The following is a 22,102-nucleotide window of genomic DNA, read 5'->3' as shown; positions in this document are numbered from 1 at the left end:
CTACAGATATGCCATCGCTCCAGGCTAATTTCTTTTTTTTGAATTTTGTAGAGACGAGGTCTCCCCGTGTTGCTCAGGCTAGTCTCAAACATGTAACCTCAAGCAATCCATCCGCCTTGGCCTCCAAAGCGCTGGGATTATAGGTGTGAGCCACTGTACCCGGCCAAGAAACCAACCCCACCTGTTTTCTATATAAAGTTTAGCATCTAGATACAAAGCAAAATAATTTTGAAAGATCAAGGAGTCTGAAGGGAAGCTGGTGGGAGGGGAATGGGCTGAAGGCAGCGTTTTCTGGTCTACGGTTTTGCTTATTCTTGGACTTTCCAAAGTCCCGAAAGAAGCAGAAGGAAAGTGAGAAGGGAGGAAGAGGCAGGAGGAAAGGGGGAGGGCTGCGCCTCTGAGGTTGCAGATTAGCCCAAGGCGGCTCAGTGACTGGGAAGGAAGGAAGGAAACCCCCAAGGACGAAGGTGGAGTCAGAGTACTGGGTCCAGCAGAGACTGGAGGGGAGGAGGGTGCTGGGAGCCAAAGACCTTCCTGCTAGCACTGCAACCTCTTAAACTGCTTAGGTTTTTATCCAAATTTGATGCGTCCACATTTTGTAGACCTCCAAACAAAGTCACTCAGGGTAACCCAAGCAGGAAGGGGAGGATGATAGGAGAAGCTTCCCCACCTGATGATGCCCTTCTGGCTTTTATCCATTCCTGGGAATGACTCTTTCTCCAACTCGGGGGATGCCCCTATGGGAGAATACAGTGGCGTGGACCAGCAGTGGAGAATTCCAAGTCCAAAAAACGATTGGCATTTTAAAGGAAAGTAAGAAATCATCCTGCATATGTGAAATATTGGAAAAAAAGGTTGTTACTAATAATTCTCAAGAGGCCACTCTGGTGAGATTGGGTTTCTTTGGGGATGTGTCGAGCAGGGTATATGTACCGAGTGGGCACATCCCACCCTTCAGACTCCTCCCTCAGCTCCTGTCTACTGTAGCAGTCAGAGGGCAGCTCCGGTCCTCATCTCCTCTGAGAGACCCACTCAGTCATTCACTCACTCATTCACTCACTCGTTAACTCATTCACTCACTTACTCATTCACTCCGTTACTCGCTCACTCACTCATTCACTCAGTCGTTTACTCATTCACTCACCCTTTTACTCACTCACTCATTCATTTACTCATTCACTCACTCATTCACTAACACATTCACTCACTCACACACTCACTCATTCACTCACCCATTCACTCACTCACTCACTTACTCATTCACTCATTCACTAAGCCATTCACTCACTCATTCACTCACCCATTCACTCACTGATTCACTCCCTTATTCACTCACTCAGCCATTCACTCATTCACTCACTCATTCACTCACTCATTCACTCACTCATTCACTCACCCATTCACTCACTCACTCATTCATTCATTCACTCATTCACTCACTCAGCAATTCACTCACTCACTAACCTTCTCTCATTCATTCATTTACCCACTCACTAACTCATTTACTCCTTCACTTATCCACTCACTCATTCACTGACTCACTCACTGACCCATTCAGTCTACTACTCACTCATTTACTCCTTTACTCACTCACTCACTCCTTTATTCATTCATTCAGCAGCACCCATGACAGGTTCACTCTGTCCTGGGCTCTGCTGTTGCCCTGGGCCTGCAGCAGGGAATAGTCAAAGAGCTCTGAATCCACGGCATTCAGAGTTCAGCAGGGGGACCTGTCGAGAAGCTCAGCAGATAGGTGAAATGCCCCATGTGTGACACTGAGGAGGATGTTTTAAGAGAAGCAGGGAGGGAACAGGAGTGTGCATGGAGCCCAAAATTTCTGCGAGGGTGATCGGGGGAGGCCTCACCATGCAGGAGACCTTTCAGGACAGACCTGAGGAAGGTGGGCAGAATGGGTAGGGAGAGGAGGGCGTGGCCTCAAGAAAGAGCAGGCTGGGCCTGAGGTTGTTGGGTACCCGCATGGGCCTCTGGGCAGCACCAGGATCTGATGGGACCAAAGGACAGGCCAGTGGGCCATGTGTGGGGCCTGTGACTCCGAGTCAGCAGAGAATATGCCTGAATTACATCCTGATAGTGCACCCTGACTTTGAAGCTGAGGACACCCGAGGCATGGAAGTGGGGTGGATATGGGGGCAGAGCAGGGCATGGGGAGGGAGCCTGTGCCAGTCCAGGTCAGAGGTGGTGGCTTGGCCCCTGTGGCTCCAGATGCAATGAAGAGCCAAGAGGGACTTTCCTGAGGGACTTAGATGCCGGGGTGGAGGAGCACTGCAAGGTTTCAGCCTGAGTCCCTGGGAGGATGGAGTCACCAGGAGCTGAGGTGAGGAAGACTGAGTGGTGGGGGGTTGTGCGGCGGTGCAGAGGCCTGAGCTCAGTTCGGTCCCTGCAGATTTGAGACGCCCACTCCATGCACAGGCAGAGACGGCAGGGAAGGGGAAGAGGTTGCAGCTCAGGTAGCCCTGGAATGTGCAGCCCCACATGCTGGGGCACTGGGTCATGGCGCCCTCATGGCTGGGAGGATGCTTCCCTCCTGGGATGCCACAACTCCTTTAGGGCACATCGGCAGCTCCTGCGCTCACCACAGAGGGGAAGTGGGAAGGGCATCTGTCCCTATGCATGTTCTCTTTCACTTTGTCCTAGGCAGGTCCCAGGCAGCACCTCCCCTCCCAAGTGGCTCCCCTTGGCCCCTGCCCCTAGTGTTCACAGCCAGACCCTCGAAGAGGGCTGGACTCAGTGGCTCACTTCTAATGAATAGAACCAGGCAAAAGAGGTGGCGGTCTCTCCTGAGATTGGATTGGGAGGGGCTGCAGGTTCCGTCCACTGGAACTCTCCCTCTAGCTCTTGATAGGTGCTAGTTCTGGCAAAGCCAGTTACCTACCCAGGGCAGAGGGCGGCCTGAAGCTGATGCCACGGAGAGACTGGGGCCTTCAGTCCAAGTTTGTAAGCAACAGAATCCTGCCAGCAACACAGAAGCGAGAATGGAAGCATCTCCTCCGCTGATGAGCCTGAGCCTTCAGAAGACACGGCAGCCCTGGGCAGACACCTGCTGCAGCCGCGGAGATCCCCTGGGGCAGAGGGCCCAGTGAAGCCTGCACTCCTGGCCCAAGGAGTAATCATACCTGTGGTTTAACTGTGTGCTGGTGTGGGCCACAGTTTAGACTAACCTGTTAAGGGACAATAAAGAACAAACACACACCTCAGGTCCTACTGGGTGGAAGCTGTACGGTCAGCACGGCATGTAATATCTTCCTCTTGAATTAGAAGATTCATTGCTAAGGCTAACGATTAAAAAAAAAAAAATACCTCTAGTTGTAGCACCATTAAAATACATGACGTGCAAAAAAAAAAAAAAAAAAAAAAAAAAAAAAGCTATAGCTATTCTCTTCCATCTTAGCTACAGGCATATATTAATATATGCTAATTCCTTGACTGACTGAGCAATGGGCCAAACTCATGAGAACAGATGTGTGAGGACTGTCAGTGACCACCCTGACCCCAGCCCTTACATACAGACAAACTTTTCAACATAATCCGTAACCTTGGGGGTGTTGACACTCTAAATTTTATTGTTTTTTATTAACTATTTCTTTTCCCTAAACAATACCTGTTCATTGGAGGAAAAAATAGCATTACCTGTACTAAGCAAAAGAAAGGAAATAAAATGCTCAGAAATATTTACATATGTATCCAGACTCACACACACTCACACACACACACACACGCACAGGCTCGCACTGTGTCTAGGACTGCCTTTTCACTTATTTGTATGTCCTGAACATATTTCCATGTCAGTAGACACTTATCCTCGTAGCGGTAACAGCAATTAAATATTATTGCAGCATCTATTTTTATCATCATTTATTTAACTCGTCATGGTTGAACTGTTCGGTTGTATCTCTCGTTTTCTGTATTACAGGCAATTTGACGACAAATGACCCATCCCCTAATGTTCAATATACAAATATCTAGTGTATAAGGAGATAAGGGGTATTTGGCTAAAATACAATTCAGCGTGCCCCACCTTCTCCACATGTAATATGCCCTAAAAAGGCATGAATAATTAAATTAGCCCTTCTATTCTCCAGCACAGATCCTGAGCCCAGCGGTGGGTGCGGGTGCTTAGAGCCCCGGTCTGCTCTCCTACCCGCCAAAAGGCAAAGGCCACTCAACTGCCACCTTAAGACACCCAGGATTCTCCTCTTCTTTTTTATTAATAGAATAAAGCTCAGGCTCAGTGCATGAGAGCAGCGCTCTTCGACTTTGCATTCATCAGAGTAACCTAGATGGCTTGTTTAAAAATACACATTCCCTGGCTGCGCTCGAAGAAACTGGACTTCAGTGGTTTAGTGGGGGTGTGCATAGGCCAGGTGATTCTGAGGACCACGAGGGGTTAGGGACTGCCCCGTTAATTCCGGCCAATGGAGAGATCAGACCATTCAGCATTGTCTGCAGCATATTTCTTTTTCCTCTTTTGCAATGAATATTTGATGCTCAGCGGGATGAGCCCCAGGATGAGGCACACATGAAAGAAAAATCCATGCCTCTCCATCTTTTCCCCAGGACTGCCCTTTGGTGAGACTCTCTTCTGCGACTGCTTCACTTTCCCCGGTTCACAGAACAAACCTCTTCTTAGTCTCTTTTGTTGTCTCTTATCTGTTCAACAAACACCCACTGCGCAGGACCATCCTCCAGTAAGCCGTCCAGTGGGGCCGTTTGGGAGCCCTTCTTCGTGGGGTGAGCACTGAAGGAACCGGGGCCCCATAAGCCCGTGCTTTTGTCGGGGCTGCCCCCTCTCCCATCTCAGGGTACCTGGCACCAGGCTGTTAAGCTGTGGATAGGCAACCGCACATCCCATTGGGTGTGCGTATTTCAGCACGTGGAGTTGGCCAGTGAAGCCGGCCGATGTCGACACAGCGTACAGCAGCGCGCCTGTCCGTGGGGAGGAAGAGTCGTCCCGCCTCCCCTCCAGGCCAGTCCTGTTGCGCCTCCTCCTGCCCCACTCTGACTTTCGCGCGCCCAGGGGTCTCTGAGGGTCGCGCCCGATACCCTCCTCTACCCCAAGGCTTCTTCTCCCCAAGGGCCGGGCTGGGGACCCAGGAGCGTCACAGCCTCCGTAGGCCCCGGAAATCGCAACTTGGTCAAAGCTAAGCCTGCCGCGATCAGCTTTTCTCACCACCTTGGGGATCCACTCTCCGTCCGTCCTTCCCGACCTCAGGCTGCAGAGAAAACTTGGGGGCGGCGGTCGAGGAAGCCACGCCCCGAGGCTCCCAGCACAGCCCCAAGAGGAATCCTGCCGGCAACAAAAAGCTGTGCGCGCGGCCGGGCGCGAGCCTCCGCGTCCAGGTGGGGTCTCCGCGCCCCAATTCCACCCCGCCCCGCATCGGCGCTCCCCGCAAGTGAGGGGTTTCCACACGCCCCGGCGTTCCCGCACACTCAGGGTCTCCCTCGACCCCCCGGGAGATGCTCCCCGCTTTCTATCTGGCGCGCCCGGTAAACGATGTGACCCCGCCCCGCTGCGGTCTCCCCTCCCCAGGACACTGCCGCCGTCCCCACTTGTGGTGCTCGGGGCATCTCTAAAGCCCCCAACCAGAGTCCTCCAACCCACCCGCGAGGCTCGCGCACCAGCAACGCGGCCCCTCCCGCAGGGACCCCGCCCACCTGTGGCTCTACCCCCGCCTCTGCGGCCTCCCCCACCGCTAGCGCGGCCCCCACCTACGACGACCCCCGCGTAGGTCCTCCTGCCCACACCCGCCCCCTCGCCAGCCCCTGCCCCAGCCCCTAGCCGTGACCCCGCCCCTAGCCGGGCCCCCGCCCCCGCCCCGCAGCCCCTCCCGTGCGCTCGGGTCCATCCTGTCACCGCCCAATGGCCCTGGGTCCGCTCAGGGGCGCCGGCCTGGCGGCGGTTCCGAGTCGGGCGCGCGCCGGCAGGGTTCCCATTGCCAGCGGCGCAGCCAGACTAGGGGCTGCCCTCCGCCTTCTCGCCATGGACGCGGACGACTCCCGGGCCCCCAAGGGCTCCTTGCGGAAGTTCCTGGAGCACCTCTTCGGGGCCCGCAAGGCCATCGGCGTGCTGACCAGCGGCGGGGATGCTCAAGGTGCGCGCCCCCCTCCCGGCGGCGAGGGAGTGACGGACGGAGGAGGGAGAACAGGGCGAAGTGGGTGGGGCGACGGGGCAGAAGAGGGGGAAGCGATGGGAGGACCCGGGGAAAGGTGGGGAAGCGATGGGAAGAACCGGGGAGACGAGCGGGGAAGCGATGGGGAGAACTGGAGAGAAGCCCGTGACCCGGAGCGGCAGGGGTACCTGCGGGGAGGCGTGAGCCGGCAAGGCAGCCCCGGGGTCCTTGCCGGGTGGGGCGGAGGAGGAAGGGACACGGCGGTAGGAACCTCCGTCCGGAAGAGAGTGAGGTTTCCACCCCCTCCGGTTTATGTTTTAAATTGAGCCTGGCAGAGGGGGTCGCCTGGAGCGCCCTTGGGGGACGTTCTCCCTCAGAGCTGTAGGACAGGGCCGGGCTTCCCCTCCGAAGCGTGAGTACAGCGCGATCACTTGCTAAGTGGCCCCCCGCCCCCTAACTCCGCCCCACGTCACCCCCCAGCATGTCGCTTTTCCGTTGGAAGAGTTTAAAAAAGGGTTTCCTAAAAGGATTTAAAAAAAAAAAAAAAAAAAAAAAAAAAAAAAAAAAGGGTTTCCTGCACTAGTTGCTTTTCGGCTAGTGACGATACCGAAAACTAAAATGGGTCCCAGGCCCTCCCCGCCAGCCTCTGCGGACCGGAAGGACCAGGAAGCGGAGACTCGGGGACGTCAGCGGAGCCGGGGCGCGGGCTCTGGGCTTCCCCTTCCCTGCAATGTAGAAGCGGCTCTCCAGGAGGGGCCCGAGTCTGGGCCCACGACGCGGGCGCGCCGGGAGGACATTTAACATTGACGAGCCGGAGGTGGTGGAGACTGTGCGCCTCAGGCCCCGGGTGCACGTGGGGGCGCCAGTGCCCCGACGGTGGAGCGCCCCGATCCTTGCAGCCGCTGGATGGTAGATCCGCACTTCCCAGGCGAACGCTACCTGGGAGCCTTAGCGATCGCGCGGGCTGGAGACGCGACGCGCCCGGAGCTGGGTTTTGATTTTTATTTTCCCGGTTCCTCCTGCAGCAGATGCGTGGAAAGGCCCGGATGGCGGATTTCCTCCCGTTTCGGGACCGCGCACTGAACAAGGATGGAGCCGGGATGGGCCCCCAGCCCACGGCCCCGGTGACCTTCCCTTCGCCCTTGAGCGCGCGGGGCGGGCGCGGGTGCTGCAGGTTCGGGCGCTCTGGGTCCCGCCCCGCCCGCCGCGAGCGCCTACGTGATGCCGGGCCCGTAGTCTCCTTGCGCCCAGGCCGGGACATCCGTCTGGCACGCACTCCCCGAGCCCGCAGCGTAGCCTCCCCAGGCCCAGCACCCCCCGCGGGAGACCCCAGTGGCAGCGCCAGACTCCGCCCTGCAGCCCGACCCCCAGCGCCCCTGGGAAGTGCTCTGGCGTTAGCGTTCTAGTAAAAGGACCCCCCAGCCTCAGCATTCCTCCTGTAGGGTTGGATTCTCAGAGAAAGAAAAGGTGATGCAGCAGACGCTGGGATTGGAGAAATTACCAGAGTGAAGTGGAAATAGTCTGGCCAGCGTGACTTAAACCGGCCCGGAGATGTGCAAGTACCAGTGGAACCGCCTGGGGTCGGGATAGGACCCAGAGTGGCTTCTCAGTCAAAGGCCTTCAGAAGCAGAGGGAACATCTTGAGTGACTTTACCCGGGCCGCGAAAGACAAGAAACCTTTGGCACGGAAAGAGGAACCGATCTCTGGAAGTCACCAGGGCGGGTGGAAGGTCAGGGGTTCAAGGTTATTTTGGAATTTAGGTGCTGTGGTTCCTGCACGGTGGCTCATGCTTGTCATTCCAGTGCATTGGGAGGCCAAGGCAGGAGGATCGCTTGAGCCCAGGAGTTCCAGAGCAGCCTGGACAACATAGTGAGACTCTGTGTCTACAAAAAAAAAAAAAAAAACACGAAAGAAAAACACATTAAGATGCTGTATGTATTGGAAAATATTGATGGGTCATTCTTTTGAGCTTCATGTCCAAAAGCTTGCTAAAATGCTTGGGAGTTTGTGTACAGGCATGTGAGATTAGGATACATTGGCAGAATCGCGGTGTTCTCTGTTATCCTGGTTTTGCCACCCGGGAGGAGTTACACATATCGAAGGTTAGTAAGTCCACGCCTCTTCTCTTCTGGGGAAAAAGGTACTTTGGAAACCAATATTATGTGGGAACGTGGCTTGGTTGGTACAGCCTTGGCTTAATGGGAGACAGCTGCCCTCAGCTCTGCAGGTGGCATCAAATACGGTGGCCTCGAGCCCACATGGGTCACACCTGGGCTGTCCCTGGGGAAGCCCGCCACGGCGGGTCACCTGGGCATTCTTTCCCTGGCAGAGCCGAAGTCACAATTTTTTTGTAGACTCTAAAGAGCTTTACCCTTCCGAGATATGATCTTGAACCTGTTGGAGCTTTTGGACGCATTTCTTTTAAGGAAGTTCACCTCCAGATGTGCTCAGAGGGCCTGGTCTTAGCTGCCACAGATTTACAAATTCTTACAGTAAGTAGGTTATTCCTCGAGAATTTATCTGTTGTGCCCCCATTCTTTTTGCCATTTTATTCTGATTCTATATTAGTACTTGATTTTCCCTGACATAGAAGACTATTGCCTGTAGCTAGAGATCAGAGAACATATTCACATTCAAGTATTAATTTCAGGGGAATTATCTGTCAGATGTGAAATTATGGTAAAATTCCATATATTAAAATGACCATAGCTACCATTTGTTGAAAATATTTTGTATACTAGGAACTTTACAATTCTTATCTCCAAGCCTAGATACATGATCCCAAGAGAGGCATGCCCTCATTTTGGAAGTGGGGAGAAAGACTCACAAAGAAAAATAACTTAGGTAAGGGCATGAGGGGCATACGTGATTGTGGTAGGAGCAAAACAGATCCTAATTCCAAATATTGTACTCTCCCTTAGACCATGAAGAGTGCTTATGTCTGGCTCTGTCACCCAGGCTGGAGTGTAGTGGTGCCATCATAGCTCACTGCAGCCTCAAACTCCTGGGCTCAAGTGATCCTCCTGCCTCAGCCTTCTGAGTAGCAGGGAAGACAGGAATGCACCATCATGACCAGCTAATTGTTATGATGATGATGATGATGATGATGATTTCTGTAGAGACAGGATCTCACTATGCTGCTGAGACTGGCCTCGAACTCCTGGCCTCCTCTAGTGAGCCTCCTGCCTTGGCCTCCCAAAGAGCTGGAATTATAGACATGAGCCATCATGTCAGGCCTCCACCATACTTTTCATGGGACTTTCTTGGTGAAGCTCCTTAATCTAGTTAATGCTCAAAAGTGAACAAAACCCAACTTGCTGAAAATTACACAGATATTCTTTGGGTGGTTTTGTGAGGGGAATGGAAAATAACTTTTTATAGCGATAGGAGTCAAGGTGGCAAAAAATCATATTAAGGCTTAATACCAACGCGATGGGCTGCTTTTCTTCCCCCAGTAGAGTTCATATTATTTAATTATAAGATAAAATTGAAAATCTCTTTCCTGTATTCCTGACTCCCCAGGCCTTGAATGAAGGAAGTATTTCTCAGGCTTGGTTTTTTTTGTTGTTGTTTTGTTTTGTTTTTCCTACTTCTTTGGGTATCTTCTGTCTCAGGCTGTGGGATTTTTTGTTTTTTGTTTCCACCTGCTTCTTTGGGTATCTTCTGTTGTCCCAAGACATGTCTGGAAACTTAAATTGATTTTCACTCAATCTAAAATAAGCTCCCCAGCTCTTGATCACGGACTGATCATGACTAAGTGCCCACCGCCACGTCACGCTGTGCCACACACCAAGAGTGACTCATTGTCTTAGTCACAGGTTGTGGCTTCTGCAGGGCCTGATGCCTGGTGGAGCTGAGTGTACTGGGAAGTCCAGGTGCATCCTTAGGGTGGGCTGGATGCGAAAGCAGCGTCCTTTTTGCCTGTGGTGACAGGAACATCAATACAGTATTTATAGAAAGTTCATATAAATTGAGTATCAACCTTTCCAATCCTAGTGAGAATAGCTAGCGTTTGGTGACTCTCTGTTATGTGGCAGGCCCTCAGTGATGCTGGGCACTGACTTATCCCCACTTTACACATGAGCAAGGGATGCCCGAGGTGTTCCAGCTTCCCTGAGTTCACAGAGCTCCGTGGTGTGGCCAGGCCCTGTGGCTGCAGCAGGGATGTTCAGTGCTGCGTGTAGCTGTGTCTTCGCTGTGACTTTCCCGTGCCCAGCACCACGCCTGGCGCTTGACAGGAACACAAATGTTTGCTGCCTGCCTCCCGCCTGGAATCTCCAGTGAGGAGCAGGAAACCAGGGCTTCTAGCTGTCTTCTTCATTCATGAAGTCCTTTAGAGGAATTCAACCCTCTCTAATCAAAAGTACCCAACATCCTCAGGTCAATATGTATACACTGTTAAGACTTCAAGATTAGTACCTTAAAACCGAATCAGAAGTGTGAGGTTTCAATTGACTGGACATGCATTAGGTCAATGACATACATATTTATTGGACACCAGTCTTGATCCCCACATGGGCACGTTTGGTGTCTTGTGAGGGCAACGGAAAATGACTTTTTATAGCGATAGGAGTCAAGATGGCAAAAATGATATCAAGGCTTAGTACCAATGTGATGGGCTGCTTTTCTTCCCCCAGTAGAGTTCATATTATTTAATTATAAGATAAAATGGAAATCTCTGAAGCAACGCTTCGGAGCGCAGTCGGATGGAAGGGGAAACTGAGAACAGTGCCGTTTCGCCTCACACAGCTCCAGCGTCCCTCACCATCCTGTGCACACACATTCTTTGATGGGATCTTTTCAGTGTAAAGTGCAGTAATTGATTTTGCAGAAATTACTGGGTCTGGGAGGCAGACGATGAGTGATGGTGTCACCCCGTGGCACAGTGGGAGATTTATGTGATGGCATCATTTTCTATGAATGCAGACCGGTTTGTGTGCCATTCTCGGAGGACCCTTCGAAGCTAGACATTTTGTCATCTTTCAAAAGAAGCATGTTTTCCTTCTTGGTTACAGAAAACTAAAAGCTTTTGATACAGGACTCCAACCTTTTATCAGGGAGAATCAGGGCTCTTTAAATAAGCTCTACCAATCGGATGGGCCATCAGAAACAATTAAAATTAGAAAGATGAAGATACGGTAACAACGTGGTCAGGGCAAACGTCACGATACCAGATTGCACGTTCACAGTTGCCTTTCTGCTAAGAACGTGCGGGTGAATATGGAACAGAGGGCCATGTGTCAGTAGTTGGGTTGCGTTTTGTGTTTCTTTTCTACAAGCCCTTTCTGGTGTGTTTGTGTATATTAGAGAGTAGCTGCCCAGAGGCTGCCATTTCCCTCCCCACTCCTCGGTTCTCTCCATCTTCACCCCCAATTCCCAGTCCTTTGTTTGGAATTACAGTCATTGTGCTTGTCAGGATGGAAGAGGGAGCCAGACACATGGCAGACCAGAGCACTGAGAGGCAGAGACTTACTTATAAGTCCCGCCCTGGCCCTGCAGTCTGGAGTGCTGAGATAGGGTCTCGGTGTTTTCCTCTGCAGAATGGAGGCATCACTCGGTCTCTGTCTTCTCTCCCTGTCTCTTTCTTCACTCCCCTCTTCCCTAACACACATCCACAGTGAAAGTCTTCAGGAGGCAAAAGAGAAAAGGCTGGACTGTGCTGGGTCCCCCAACCCCAGGGCCCATTTGCTGTCTTCCCAGCTTCCATGTGCCCAGAGCCGCCTGGGGGAGCCTTCGGAGGTTCAGATCCTGACTGTGTGGGTCTGAGTGAGGCTCCGACTCTCCCTGGTAGGGGGAGGGTGCCGGTGCTGCGGGTCCCCCTGGGGTCAGTGAGGCGGTTTGCAAATCCTGCAGATCAGCTTCTCCACTTCTCCAGGTTTCTCCAACGTGAGATGCTCCCAGGAGTCCTGTGGGATTGTTTTCTGACTTTGACCAGGATTTTGACGGAGAAGATTCATTAATATAGGACCCCTTGTCTTAACGTACATATGTAAATGATCTGATGTGAAGTTTTCTGAATGGAAAATGATTGAAAGGTTGGCATGCAGTAGCCTCGGGGAGTCATTCCTTCATATCTTTTTAGCTGTGTCTTACTACAATTAAGATTTTGTTTCTGTGTGTGGGGGGTTTTTTCAGATGGAGTCTCCCTCTGTTGCCCAGCCTGGAGTGCAGTGGCTTGGTCTGGGCTCACTGCAACCTCTACCTCCCGGGTTCAAGCGATTTTCCTGTCCCAGCCTCCCAAGTAGTTGGGATTACAGACTTGCGCCGCCATGCCCACCTAGGTTTTTTGTGTGTGTGTGTGTGTGTGTGTGTGTGTGTGAGTGTGTATCTTCAGTAGAGATGGGGTTTCACCGTATTGGTCAGGCTGGTCTCGAACTCCTGACCTCAAGTGATCCACCCGCCTTGGCCTCCCAAAATGCTGGGATTACAGGCTTGAGGCGCCACACCTAACCTTATTTCTGTGTTTCTGTAATCATTTCGCACATTAACCAACCGACTTCGGTGAGTCAGGGCAGGCTTTAGGCAAAGAACCAAGTCCTTTATGCCCCTGGAGCTCTCACTCCTGCGGTGAGGCGTGGGTACAATGTGCCTGTAGCTGGACCTGAGAAGAAAAGCTCCAGTCTTATGAAAGGGCCCAGGGGAGCCTCTGGTTGGGGCCCTTTGACCTGACCCTACGGTGAGGGAGGAGTCGGTAGAGGAGGGTGGCCCAGAGGAGGACTTTGGATTTGTCTTAGGGGAACTGGGAAGCAGGTGGAGGGAAGCCGACTGACTGGGAAGCAGACTGACTGTCTCCGATTAAAGGTGGCTCTGTGGAGAGGAGAGGACAGGAGGAGAGGTACTGAGTTTAGGGTCGCACAAGAAGTGGCCATAGATGGAAGCTTATGGGGTGGGGCATGTGGCAGGGCAGCCCTGTGCCCACAGACACACCCTGCCGAGGAGACCCAGGGACTTGAGTGTGTCAGGGCGTGGGGTAAATGGCCACTCAGCTATTACAGCCGGAAGGCAGAGCGTGTGAGCTGCGGCAGACACAGGCTGGTGGGGTAAAAGGAGAGTCTTCATAGCAGTGCTTAGAATAATAGAAAGTGGGAAAACCAGCAAAAAACTATCAACAGGAGATTAATGAATCCATTATGGCACCTGGAATGGAAGGAATTATTGTCAGCGTTTAATAAGGAGCTTTGTGCTGGTCGAAAGTCAAGAGCTGCACAGTACACTCAAGGGCAGTATTGAAGAGCCGAATCCAGAGCAGCTCTGCACAGTAGATCCCCCTGGGGCCAGAGGGGCCATTTGCAAATCCAAGCAGATCCCCTTCTTGGAGGTTTCTCCAACGGGAGCATCTCCCAGGATTGGGGCCTGCGTGGGTGGCTTGTGTTATATATGCCATTTTAAATGATCTAGTTGCCACATTAAAGAAAGGCGGGCCGGGACGGGGGGACACTGGGTGCCATGACTCACGCCTGTAATCCCAGCACTTCGGGAGCCCAAGGCAAGTGGATCACTTGAGCCCAGGAGTTTGAGGCCAGCCTGGGGAACATGGAGAGATCCAGTCTCTACAAAAAATACAAAACAATTAGTCAGATATGGCGTTGCACACCTACAGTCCCAGCCCCATGGGAGATTGAGGTGGGAGGATTGCCTGAGCCCAGGAGTTGGAGACTGCAGTGAGCTGTGACTGCACAGGTTCACTCCAGCCTGGGCAATAGAGTGAGACCCTATCTTAAAAAAAAAAAAAAAAGTAAAACAAAAAAAAAACTTTTATATTCAGCCCATTATTTGATAACAATCAGTTATTATGTTGATTATTAATATTTTACACTGTTTTCCATACTAAGTCTTTGAAATCCATTGTGTAAAGAATCTTAAAGTACATCTCCATGTGGACGGGATGCACGTGGCCAGCGGCTCCTCTGAGGGACAGTGTGGTCACGGCGATGGGTGGCGTGTCCTGCCTGTACGTAGAAGGTCCCCGTGTGGGTGTTTCTGCGAAGGCCCTGAGGGATGTGCAGGGGAGGGCCGACACCGTCCCAGCCACGCAGAGGACCCTGGAATGCAGCACGCTGCCACCGCGCCCACGCCCCAGACCCTCTGCTGCCTGAGCTCTTTCCCAGATGTCCATTTAGCTAACCTCCCTCCCCTTCTTCCCTTTCCTTCTTTCCCCAAACGTCACTCTCAGGCAGGTCTGCAGGCTCTCCGCTTGTCAATGGCAGCCCTTCCCCTCCCCACCCTCTTAACACCCCCACCCCACTTGTTATTTTTCTCCTTAGTGCTTATGGCCATCCACCCCTGGGCATCATGCATTTGTTCACTGTGTTTCTTGCTTTCGGGTCTCTCCTGATCAGAACAAGCTCTGCCCAGACCAGAGACTTTCCATTTTGGCACCGACGCATCCACATAGCGCCCGGCAGCGATGGCGCTTGGAGCACCTGAGGTCGACAGTGGGCCGGTGGTTGAGTGAAGAGCCCTACAGATTTATCTCAAGCCCTCCCCGACCCTACCGGAAGACACGGTGGTCTGCACAGTCCAGATAGTCAGAGAGGCCCCCGGCTCGGTGACTTTGAACCGGTGGGGCTGGGGAGGGGGGAACAGCACATTGACAGAATCCCCCCTTGGTATCCCACCTCCCCATGCCTACATAATCCCTATATTGTCAAAGGAGAGACCCCTAGAAGGAGCTTTGGCAGCAGGAGTGAGATCAGCGCAGTGTAAGCTCATTTTCTGACAAACCAGTGGCAGCAGTCGGCAAACTGACTTTATTTCTCAAAAAGAATGTATGCATCGAAATTAACAAGTGAGTGATCAGCAGTGTGGGAAAATTCAGGAAAAGCAGTTCAGTGCTGTGAGAGAGGGCGAGGCAGGGAGCTTTATTACTCCAGACAACGGAGGAGGTAAAAGGATAGAACTGGATTATTTCATTAGATTTCATCTATTTGAACTTTTTTTTTTTTTTTTTTTTTTTAGACGGAATCTCGCTGTGTTACCCAGGCTGGAGTGCAGTGGTGGAATCTCGGCTCACTGTAACCTCCGCCTCCTGAGTTCAAGCGATTCTCTTGCCTAAGCCTCCCAAGTAGCTGGGACTACAGGCGCATGCCACCACGCCCGGCTCAATTTTCTTTGTATTTTTAGTAGAGATGAGTTTCACCCTGTTAGCCAGGATGGTCTCAATCTCCTGACCTTGTGATCTGCCTGCCTTGGCCTCCCAAAGCCCTGGGATTACAGGCATGAGCCATCACGGCCAGCCTATTCCTTCCTTTTTTTTTTTTTTAATACAGTTTAGATTTTATCAGAGCCGAATCCCAGGAAACTGAGATTTGTAAACTGGGAAATCCAGCTTCTCCAAGTAGCCGGGAAATAAGGGTGACCTCAGTCATTCTTGCTAGGCCCTGGTGTGGGCCAGGGATGACTCTGACTCAAGGAAGAAGTGGTCTTGTGACTCTCTTACCCGCACTGTGGTTTAGTAAGAAGCTGTTAAAAAGTGTGTCATATGAAGAAAGTGATTTAATAATTGGTCAGAGTAATGACCACATATTTCCTATGTAACCACTCCCTCGTGATCTCCAACTTTATCTTTGGTTCTCATGACAAGATTATCACTTCCCTGAAAACTGGGGTTTTTGCAAATGACGAAGAGATGTTTTTCCAAATGGTAAGGTTCTTCTTTGGTGGGAAGATGTTTTCTCCTGGAAATCCTTAGGAAATTTTTTGGTTCTTGGGTTGGGCTCCCAAAACCAAAACGAAACGAGATGGATTATCCCCAGGATACCTGAGCTATAAGGACAATCTGTAGCTTGAGTGTGGAGTGAAAAACACTGAAACTGCCCTTTGTCCCAAATAGCTGTGTGCTGGGGCCCTAGGACAGCCCTAAGAAGATGGTGAAACAGGTGACGTTTACCTGTGAGGCTGAAAGCCCTCATTGCCAGGCTGTGAAAGCCCGCACTGCAGGTGTGCATGTCTTCCTCCCTGTCCTGCGGGTGACAGAGCCTGCCAGTAAATGTTGGTGCATTTCCTTCTTATTTTTCATCCAACCGTGTTCTCCTCCCTCCTAACCCCTTACTGAATGTTCCTGGGGCTTCCTCAGGTTTCGCCCTGCAGGGCCCAGCAGGAGGCAGCTGATATGCACTCCTCACCATTCAGAAGTTCAGAGGGAGGGCTTAGAACCACACAGGCTCCACCTCCAGGCAATTAAGTGAGCATCTGGCCTCAGCAGGCATTATTTTCCTTCAAGTTCCCATTGGTGACTCTAAGGCACAGGCATTGTAATAGAGGAAATCAGAAAGTCTTGAAAGTTAAAATGAAATAAGACTAGGGTTTACACTGCAGCTTCACCACTTCACTAATGTCGTTACCTTCCAGTAATCAGTTTATCCCCCTCAGAGCCTCAGCTTTCTCATCCCTTCAGGGAGGTGTCAGGAGCTCTGCGGGCTTCCTGTGAGAATCATCCCCGTGAGGGCTCTGGCTGTGGGTGTGCAGTCAGCAAGGGATGCCCTACTAGGTCCCACCAAGTGCTGCCAGCCCCTGAGCTCAAGGATGACACGTGAAGAAAAGCCCTTCGCAATGTAGGGCTCCATCCCAACAATGTGCAAGTGAATAGAAGTCCTTTCAGGACCTAGTGTTGTGTATTTTTAAGTGTGGTGCCCTGTCACCTGGAAATTGTTAGAAATGCACGTTCCCAGGCTCCCTCTCCACCTGTGAAACCCTGGGGGTGGCCCAGCTTCCCGGGGTGCGGCGGCTGCCGCTGGTGAGCTCCTGCTGTGGGGTGATGTCACTGTTCTTTCTGGGCGGGTGCAGGTGGACCCAGGGGTCGGTGGTGGGGAGAATGTTGCAGGGACTTCAGGGACTAGTTTAGTGCTGGGATTCATTTTTACTCTGCACAGGAGTCTCCTGGGGTCACCTTGTGTATCATGTCCAGCTTTTTTTTTTTTTTTTTTTTTTTTTTTTTGAGACAGTGTCTCGCTCTGTCACCCAGGCTGGAGTGCAGGTGGCGCAATCTCCGCTCACTGCAAGCTCCTCCTCCCGGGTTCACGCCATTCTCCTGCCTCAGCCTCCTGAGTAGCTGGGACTGCAGGTGCCTGCCACCATGCCCAGCTAATTTTGTATTTTTAGTAGAGATAGAGTTTCACCATGTTGATTAGGCTGGTCTTGAACTCCTGACCTCAGGTGATCTCCCCGCCTCAGCCTCCCAAAGTGCTGGAATTACAGGCATGAGCTACCACACCCACTGGGCTAATTTTTAAGTTTTAGAGATGGATTCTCACTGTTACCCATGCTGGTCTCAAACTCCTGGCCTCAAGCAATCCTCCCATCTTGGCCTCCCAAAGTGCTTGGATTTGCAGGCATGTGCCACCACACCTAGCCAAACATTGATCTTTCATTTTAAACTTCATCTAGAGATGTGACAAAAACCAAAAGAGGTATTTGTTAAAATACTTTATAACCCTAGTACAGTAATAGAGTAATCCAACTGACAATTTCACAAAACTCAATTTTTGGCAACAAGTTCAAGGTTATACATATTAATACAGATAACACATTTATTCAACCAGAGGAAAAAGGTCACAATGACAGAATTTATCTTTTTCTTTATTATGTTGCCTGAGCTATGGTTAAGATTTGGGGAACTAGTACCTTAAAGAACCTTCAGAAATGTCTTATTCTAGAATTTAGAAACAAACTTTATACTCTCAGGGTTGAGAGAATCCAGGAGCAATCACCACCCCTAGTGTCCACATGCTACTCTCCAAAGGCCCTTCCCCACTAGCCACAGAAATCAGAGCTCCCTGGGAAACAGACAGTTGAATCTCTGGAGCAGGGAGGGCCTGGCTGTGCATGCTTTAGGGAGGTGGGAGTAGGGGTGTAGAAACCAAAGAAGTGAGACCAAAATGGGCCAACAGCTGGAGAAAATGTGGGCATAAAAATAAATTCTACCTGATCACATAGTCTCAAATATGTACATACACAGAAATATTTCTGTGAGGTCACAGGGGTGCTAAAAAACAAAACAAATAAGACTGGGGGGAAAAAAGAAGAAAAGAAAGAACTCTCTTCTCCATGTTGGGCGCAATGACTCACGCCTGTAATCTCAGCACTTTGGGAGGTCAAGGTGGGCAGATTGTTTGAACTCAGGAGATCGACACCAGCCTGGGCACCACGGCGAGACTCTGTCTCTACAAAAAAATATGAGCACTAGCTGGGCATGGTGGTGCACACCTGTAGTCCCAGCTACTCAGGAGGCTGAGGTGGCCCAGGAGGCTGAGGCTGCAGTAAGCTAAGACCATGCCACTGTACTCCAGCCTGGGGGACAGAACCAGACCCTGTCTTTAAAAAAAAAAAAAAAAAAAGACAGCCTCTTCTGTCATCATTAGAGGTAGTTCCTGCACCGCCCCTCCTCTTCAAACTGGAATTCCCAGGGAGAGCAGCCATCCCTGCCTTTTCCACTGAACCATATTTCAAGATAACCCAACAGCCCCAGCTGATGTGGAGCTCTTCTTTGAAGATGTCCAGCAAAGGAATGAAGAATTACAGAATTTGAAAACTTCACAAACTCTAATAAATGATTCAGGCAATAATCCTCAATGAAGATGAAAACCATTAATAGGTTGATGAGAAACTCATTATCACAGGACACCAGAAACTCAAGTGCACCAGCTGCTCCGTGGCTGAAGGGAGAAAGCAGATCTTCACAAGACAGTGGCTGACTCTCAGCATGCACCCCGCTGGCGTGAGACCCCCCAGTGGAGGCAAGCAGGCCTCACAGGATGGTAGAATGTGGCCATCTATGCAGAACTCCCCACGAGGGACTCTGCTTCAAAAGGCACAGCCTGACTCAAACTAAGTCTTTGGATCTAAGTTCCAGTTCTCAGGAAACACAGGAACATGGCACCCAACACCACACAGAAGCAGCCAGGTCACCTGGAAAGTGAGAGCGCCCGGAGGAAACCCGGCCTGCACACTCCGCTGCCGTCCGAGAGGGTGCCCAGGAGAGACCCGGGCTGACCAGCTGTGATCTGTGGGACCCTGTGCCACAAACACTTTGAGGCCAACTAGAAAATTTGAATATGGAATAAGAAATAGGCAGTTTTAAGAAAGTATGTTTTATTCTATCAAAACTGAAAATTGCATTAGCTCATGTAAGAAATAATCCTCATGTTTTAGGGTCATAAATTCAAATATTTAGGGGTAAATGATGACATTTATAATTTACTTCCGAAAACTTCACAAGGAAAAGGATATCTATTATGTGATAAGTGTTTAGGGGCTCATTATCCTAGTCTACTTTTCTGTATGCTTGAAAGTTTTCATAATTCTTTTTAAGTAAAATAATCTTTCAAATATGTTTTTACGTTAGCATTTCTATGTAAATTATTAGTGTTTTATATAATATATATAACTATATTATTATGATAATAACCTTATATTAGTGACATAAGAAACAAGCGATGTATCAGAATGTGAGGATGTAATTAAGGTTCTGTGACTGCATCCACTGTCGGAAGAGCACTTCTCCGTGCCAAGGACAGACTCGAAGCTTCACACACCCTGGGTCGGGGTGGGCACCATCCATGCACCCCCACTCTCCATGCAACAAAGCTGGAAGTGATGCAAGAAGCTGGGGGCCAGGACCCTCCTCTGGGGGTCTCTAAACACCGTGTTTGTAACCACCATTCTGAGCCCACCGAAGGCTATCATTGTAAATGTCCAAAATCAATGTCCAAGTAAGATAGGCAAACTTAGGCCAAGAATCTTACCTATACTTAGATATTTCTTAAGCATCGCTAAATGTGAGAGAAGCCATGTCATGAAAATGTAACAACACAAACAAGTCAACTTTTCACAATCCACCATCAAACTTTTCCAACAAAATATTACCTAGCATTGCTTGGGTGATAGTGAGTGGCATGAAATTGCTTAAGCTGCTCCCACGTAAGCTCCGGGATGCAGAGTGGGTCATCCCCAGAGACCACTGAGTACATGTGGTGGGAAGAAAGTCTGTTTTGAAGGTGCTGGGAGAATATCCTCTCATTGTCTGTCTTGAAATGTGAAGTAAATAAATAAGAATATATATATATAAAATGATACACACACACTACATTCCTTTCAATGTAGCCAGTCGATCACATTCTGGTGCATATGTCTGTAATACTTTGCAAATAAAACTCTTCTAATGGTAAAAAAAAAAAAAAAAAGACACCCCTGTAGGCATTGTTTAACACTGTATTCAATCACTCATCACCCATGCACAGAACCCAAGGATTGAGAACAATGGACTTTTGATGTGTGTTGCAACAAACTCATAGCCGAGGGCTGTAAATCGGAGGGATCACCAGGTCTGCCTACCAGCCACGAGGGAAGTGGTGAGAAGCTGTCACCCCAACTTGAGTTTCAAGAAGACTCCTTGGAAGAAAAGACCACCAAATTGACAATGAAAAGGTAAGAAATGGTTCACCAGCTGAGGGAGGCTATGGAAATCAGAGAGCAGGCCACCTATGAGCCTCAGGGACACCAGCACAGATTGTCAAAGTCACAAGGGGACATGAAGACACAGACCCAGGACAGCAGCTCTTAATCCAAAATGGTCTCAAGACTCCTTTACACCCTGAAAAATTAACCCATTTATGCCTGAGGTGGCAATTTTTTTTTGTAAAAATCAGACCTTGGCAATGACCTTGAGCTGTAGGATATAAATAACTCCCACAAGCTTAGGATTCCAATAATGGAACACTAGGCACAAATGGGTTTTAATGAGGACCCAAACAGCTTTTGATTATGTAGGCTTTTTTTGCCTGTGTAGGTACCTGTGTGTGTTTATATAATTTTTCTATATTCTAAATTAAAGTTGATTAAAAAATTAAAGTATTAAAAAATACTTATGCATTAAGGTAAGCCATCATTACATGTTAATATAAATATGTTTGAAAAATACTTCTCATAACAAAGTAAAACACTGACTACTTAGAGTGATGCTGTGTTGCCTTTTTTGCAAAACTCTGTAGTGTCTGGCTCAGAGGTGAAGCTGGACTCCCTCATCTGCTCTGTATCCAGCTTGCTGTGTGTCACACACCTCGCCACGCAACCTCTAGAAAGTACACCATGTGCTTGGGCAAGAATGAGTGTAAAAGACAATGTGTTGATAGTGGTATGAAAACAGCTTTTCTCTCCCTGCAGATCATACACGGGGGTCGTCAGACATGGTCTGAGACCTGCTGGGAAGAACAGCAGCCTGGCGCTGCTACCCTCTGGCTTCTGTTCACAGCACTGACCCCAGCTAATCCAAGAACATGTCACCTATAATGAGAATATTGAAGAAAAATCAACCATCTTCCAGATGTGTCTATATCATGATACGGTACATGGGTAAGGTAAGCTGAACACAACATAAAAAAGAAAACTTACAAACGCTCCCTTCGTCTCATTAAAGATGACTCCTTTAAAAATGAAGGGCATCTGGGGGTCGCTGGGGTTCTCATATTCCAGCCGCCATCCTTCCTGCCTGAGGACAAATAATTATAAGCTGACAGTGACTCAAATACTAAAGTCTGTATCAACTAGTTAATCACTCATGACATACCAGAAATCCAGCTCACGTAAACCTGGGGAAAAGGTCTCATCCAAATACACTGAGAGGAGATTCTGAAAGTCCTTGGGATTTTGTGTGGAAAATGGATACAGAGTATAATCACTAGCTGGGTACAAATGAAAAGTGAAATTGTAAAATTTAACAGATTTCTACTAAAATTATTGAATCTCAAGCCTCATTTCCCCTTTGTCCTAGGATAGTAAATTGTAGCTATTCTTGAGATGGGGCAGTGGCTCCATGCTCTGGCCCCCGACCTCAGCAGCCGTCCCCGCTCATCATCCTGAGTGCCAGCTTTCCCATCTCATCTCAGGATCTGCACTGGACGGGCACCAGGTCTTTCTTCAGCGAACATCTAAACTCTCTCAAGTGTCTTCAGAGACTTTCACACGTCTACAAAGATGA

At 50.0% G+C, this 22,102-nt stretch overlaps 1 protein-coding gene across 3 annotated transcripts; it reads left to right on the top strand.

Annotated features, from left to right (window-relative positions):
* Positions 1–4,896: 4,896 nt before the first annotated feature.
* On the top strand, positions 4,897–21,482 carry LOC144341481 (uncharacterized). Of its 3 annotated transcripts, XR_013418455.1 has the most exons (3): positions 4,897–6,110; positions 20,367–20,553; positions 21,289–21,482. XR_013418455.1 is itself a non-coding variant. In XM_078005035.1 (2 exons), exons 1-2 carry the CDS (start codon positions 5,879–5,881, stop codon positions 7,348–7,350), a joined length of 429 nt encoding a protein of 142 aa, XP_077861161.1. In that variant the 5' UTR covers positions 5,659–5,878; the 3' UTR covers positions 7,351–8,077. The 3 variants fall into 3 exon arrangements, 2 of the variants coding, with proteins under 2 accessions (XP_077861161.1, XP_077861162.1); XM_078005035.1 differs by lacking the exons at positions 20,367–20,553; positions 21,289–21,482 and adding an exon at positions 7,154–8,077 and having other exon boundaries at positions 5,659–6,110; XM_078005036.1 differs by lacking the exons at positions 20,367–20,553; positions 21,289–21,482 and adding an exon at positions 7,571–8,077 and having other exon boundaries at positions 5,871–6,110.
* The last annotated feature ends 620 nt before the right edge of the window (positions 21,483–22,102 follow it).

This window comes from Macaca mulatta, chromosome 6 (assembly GCF_049350105.2).
Source record: "Macaca mulatta isolate MMU2019108-1 chromosome 6, T2T-MMU8v2.0, whole genome shotgun sequence".
Classification (NCBI taxonomy): Eukaryota; Metazoa; Chordata; class Mammalia; order Primates; family Cercopithecidae; genus Macaca; species Macaca mulatta.
Note: the sequence above shows the minus strand (reverse complement) of the source record. Positions and strands in the feature narration are given on the sequence as shown.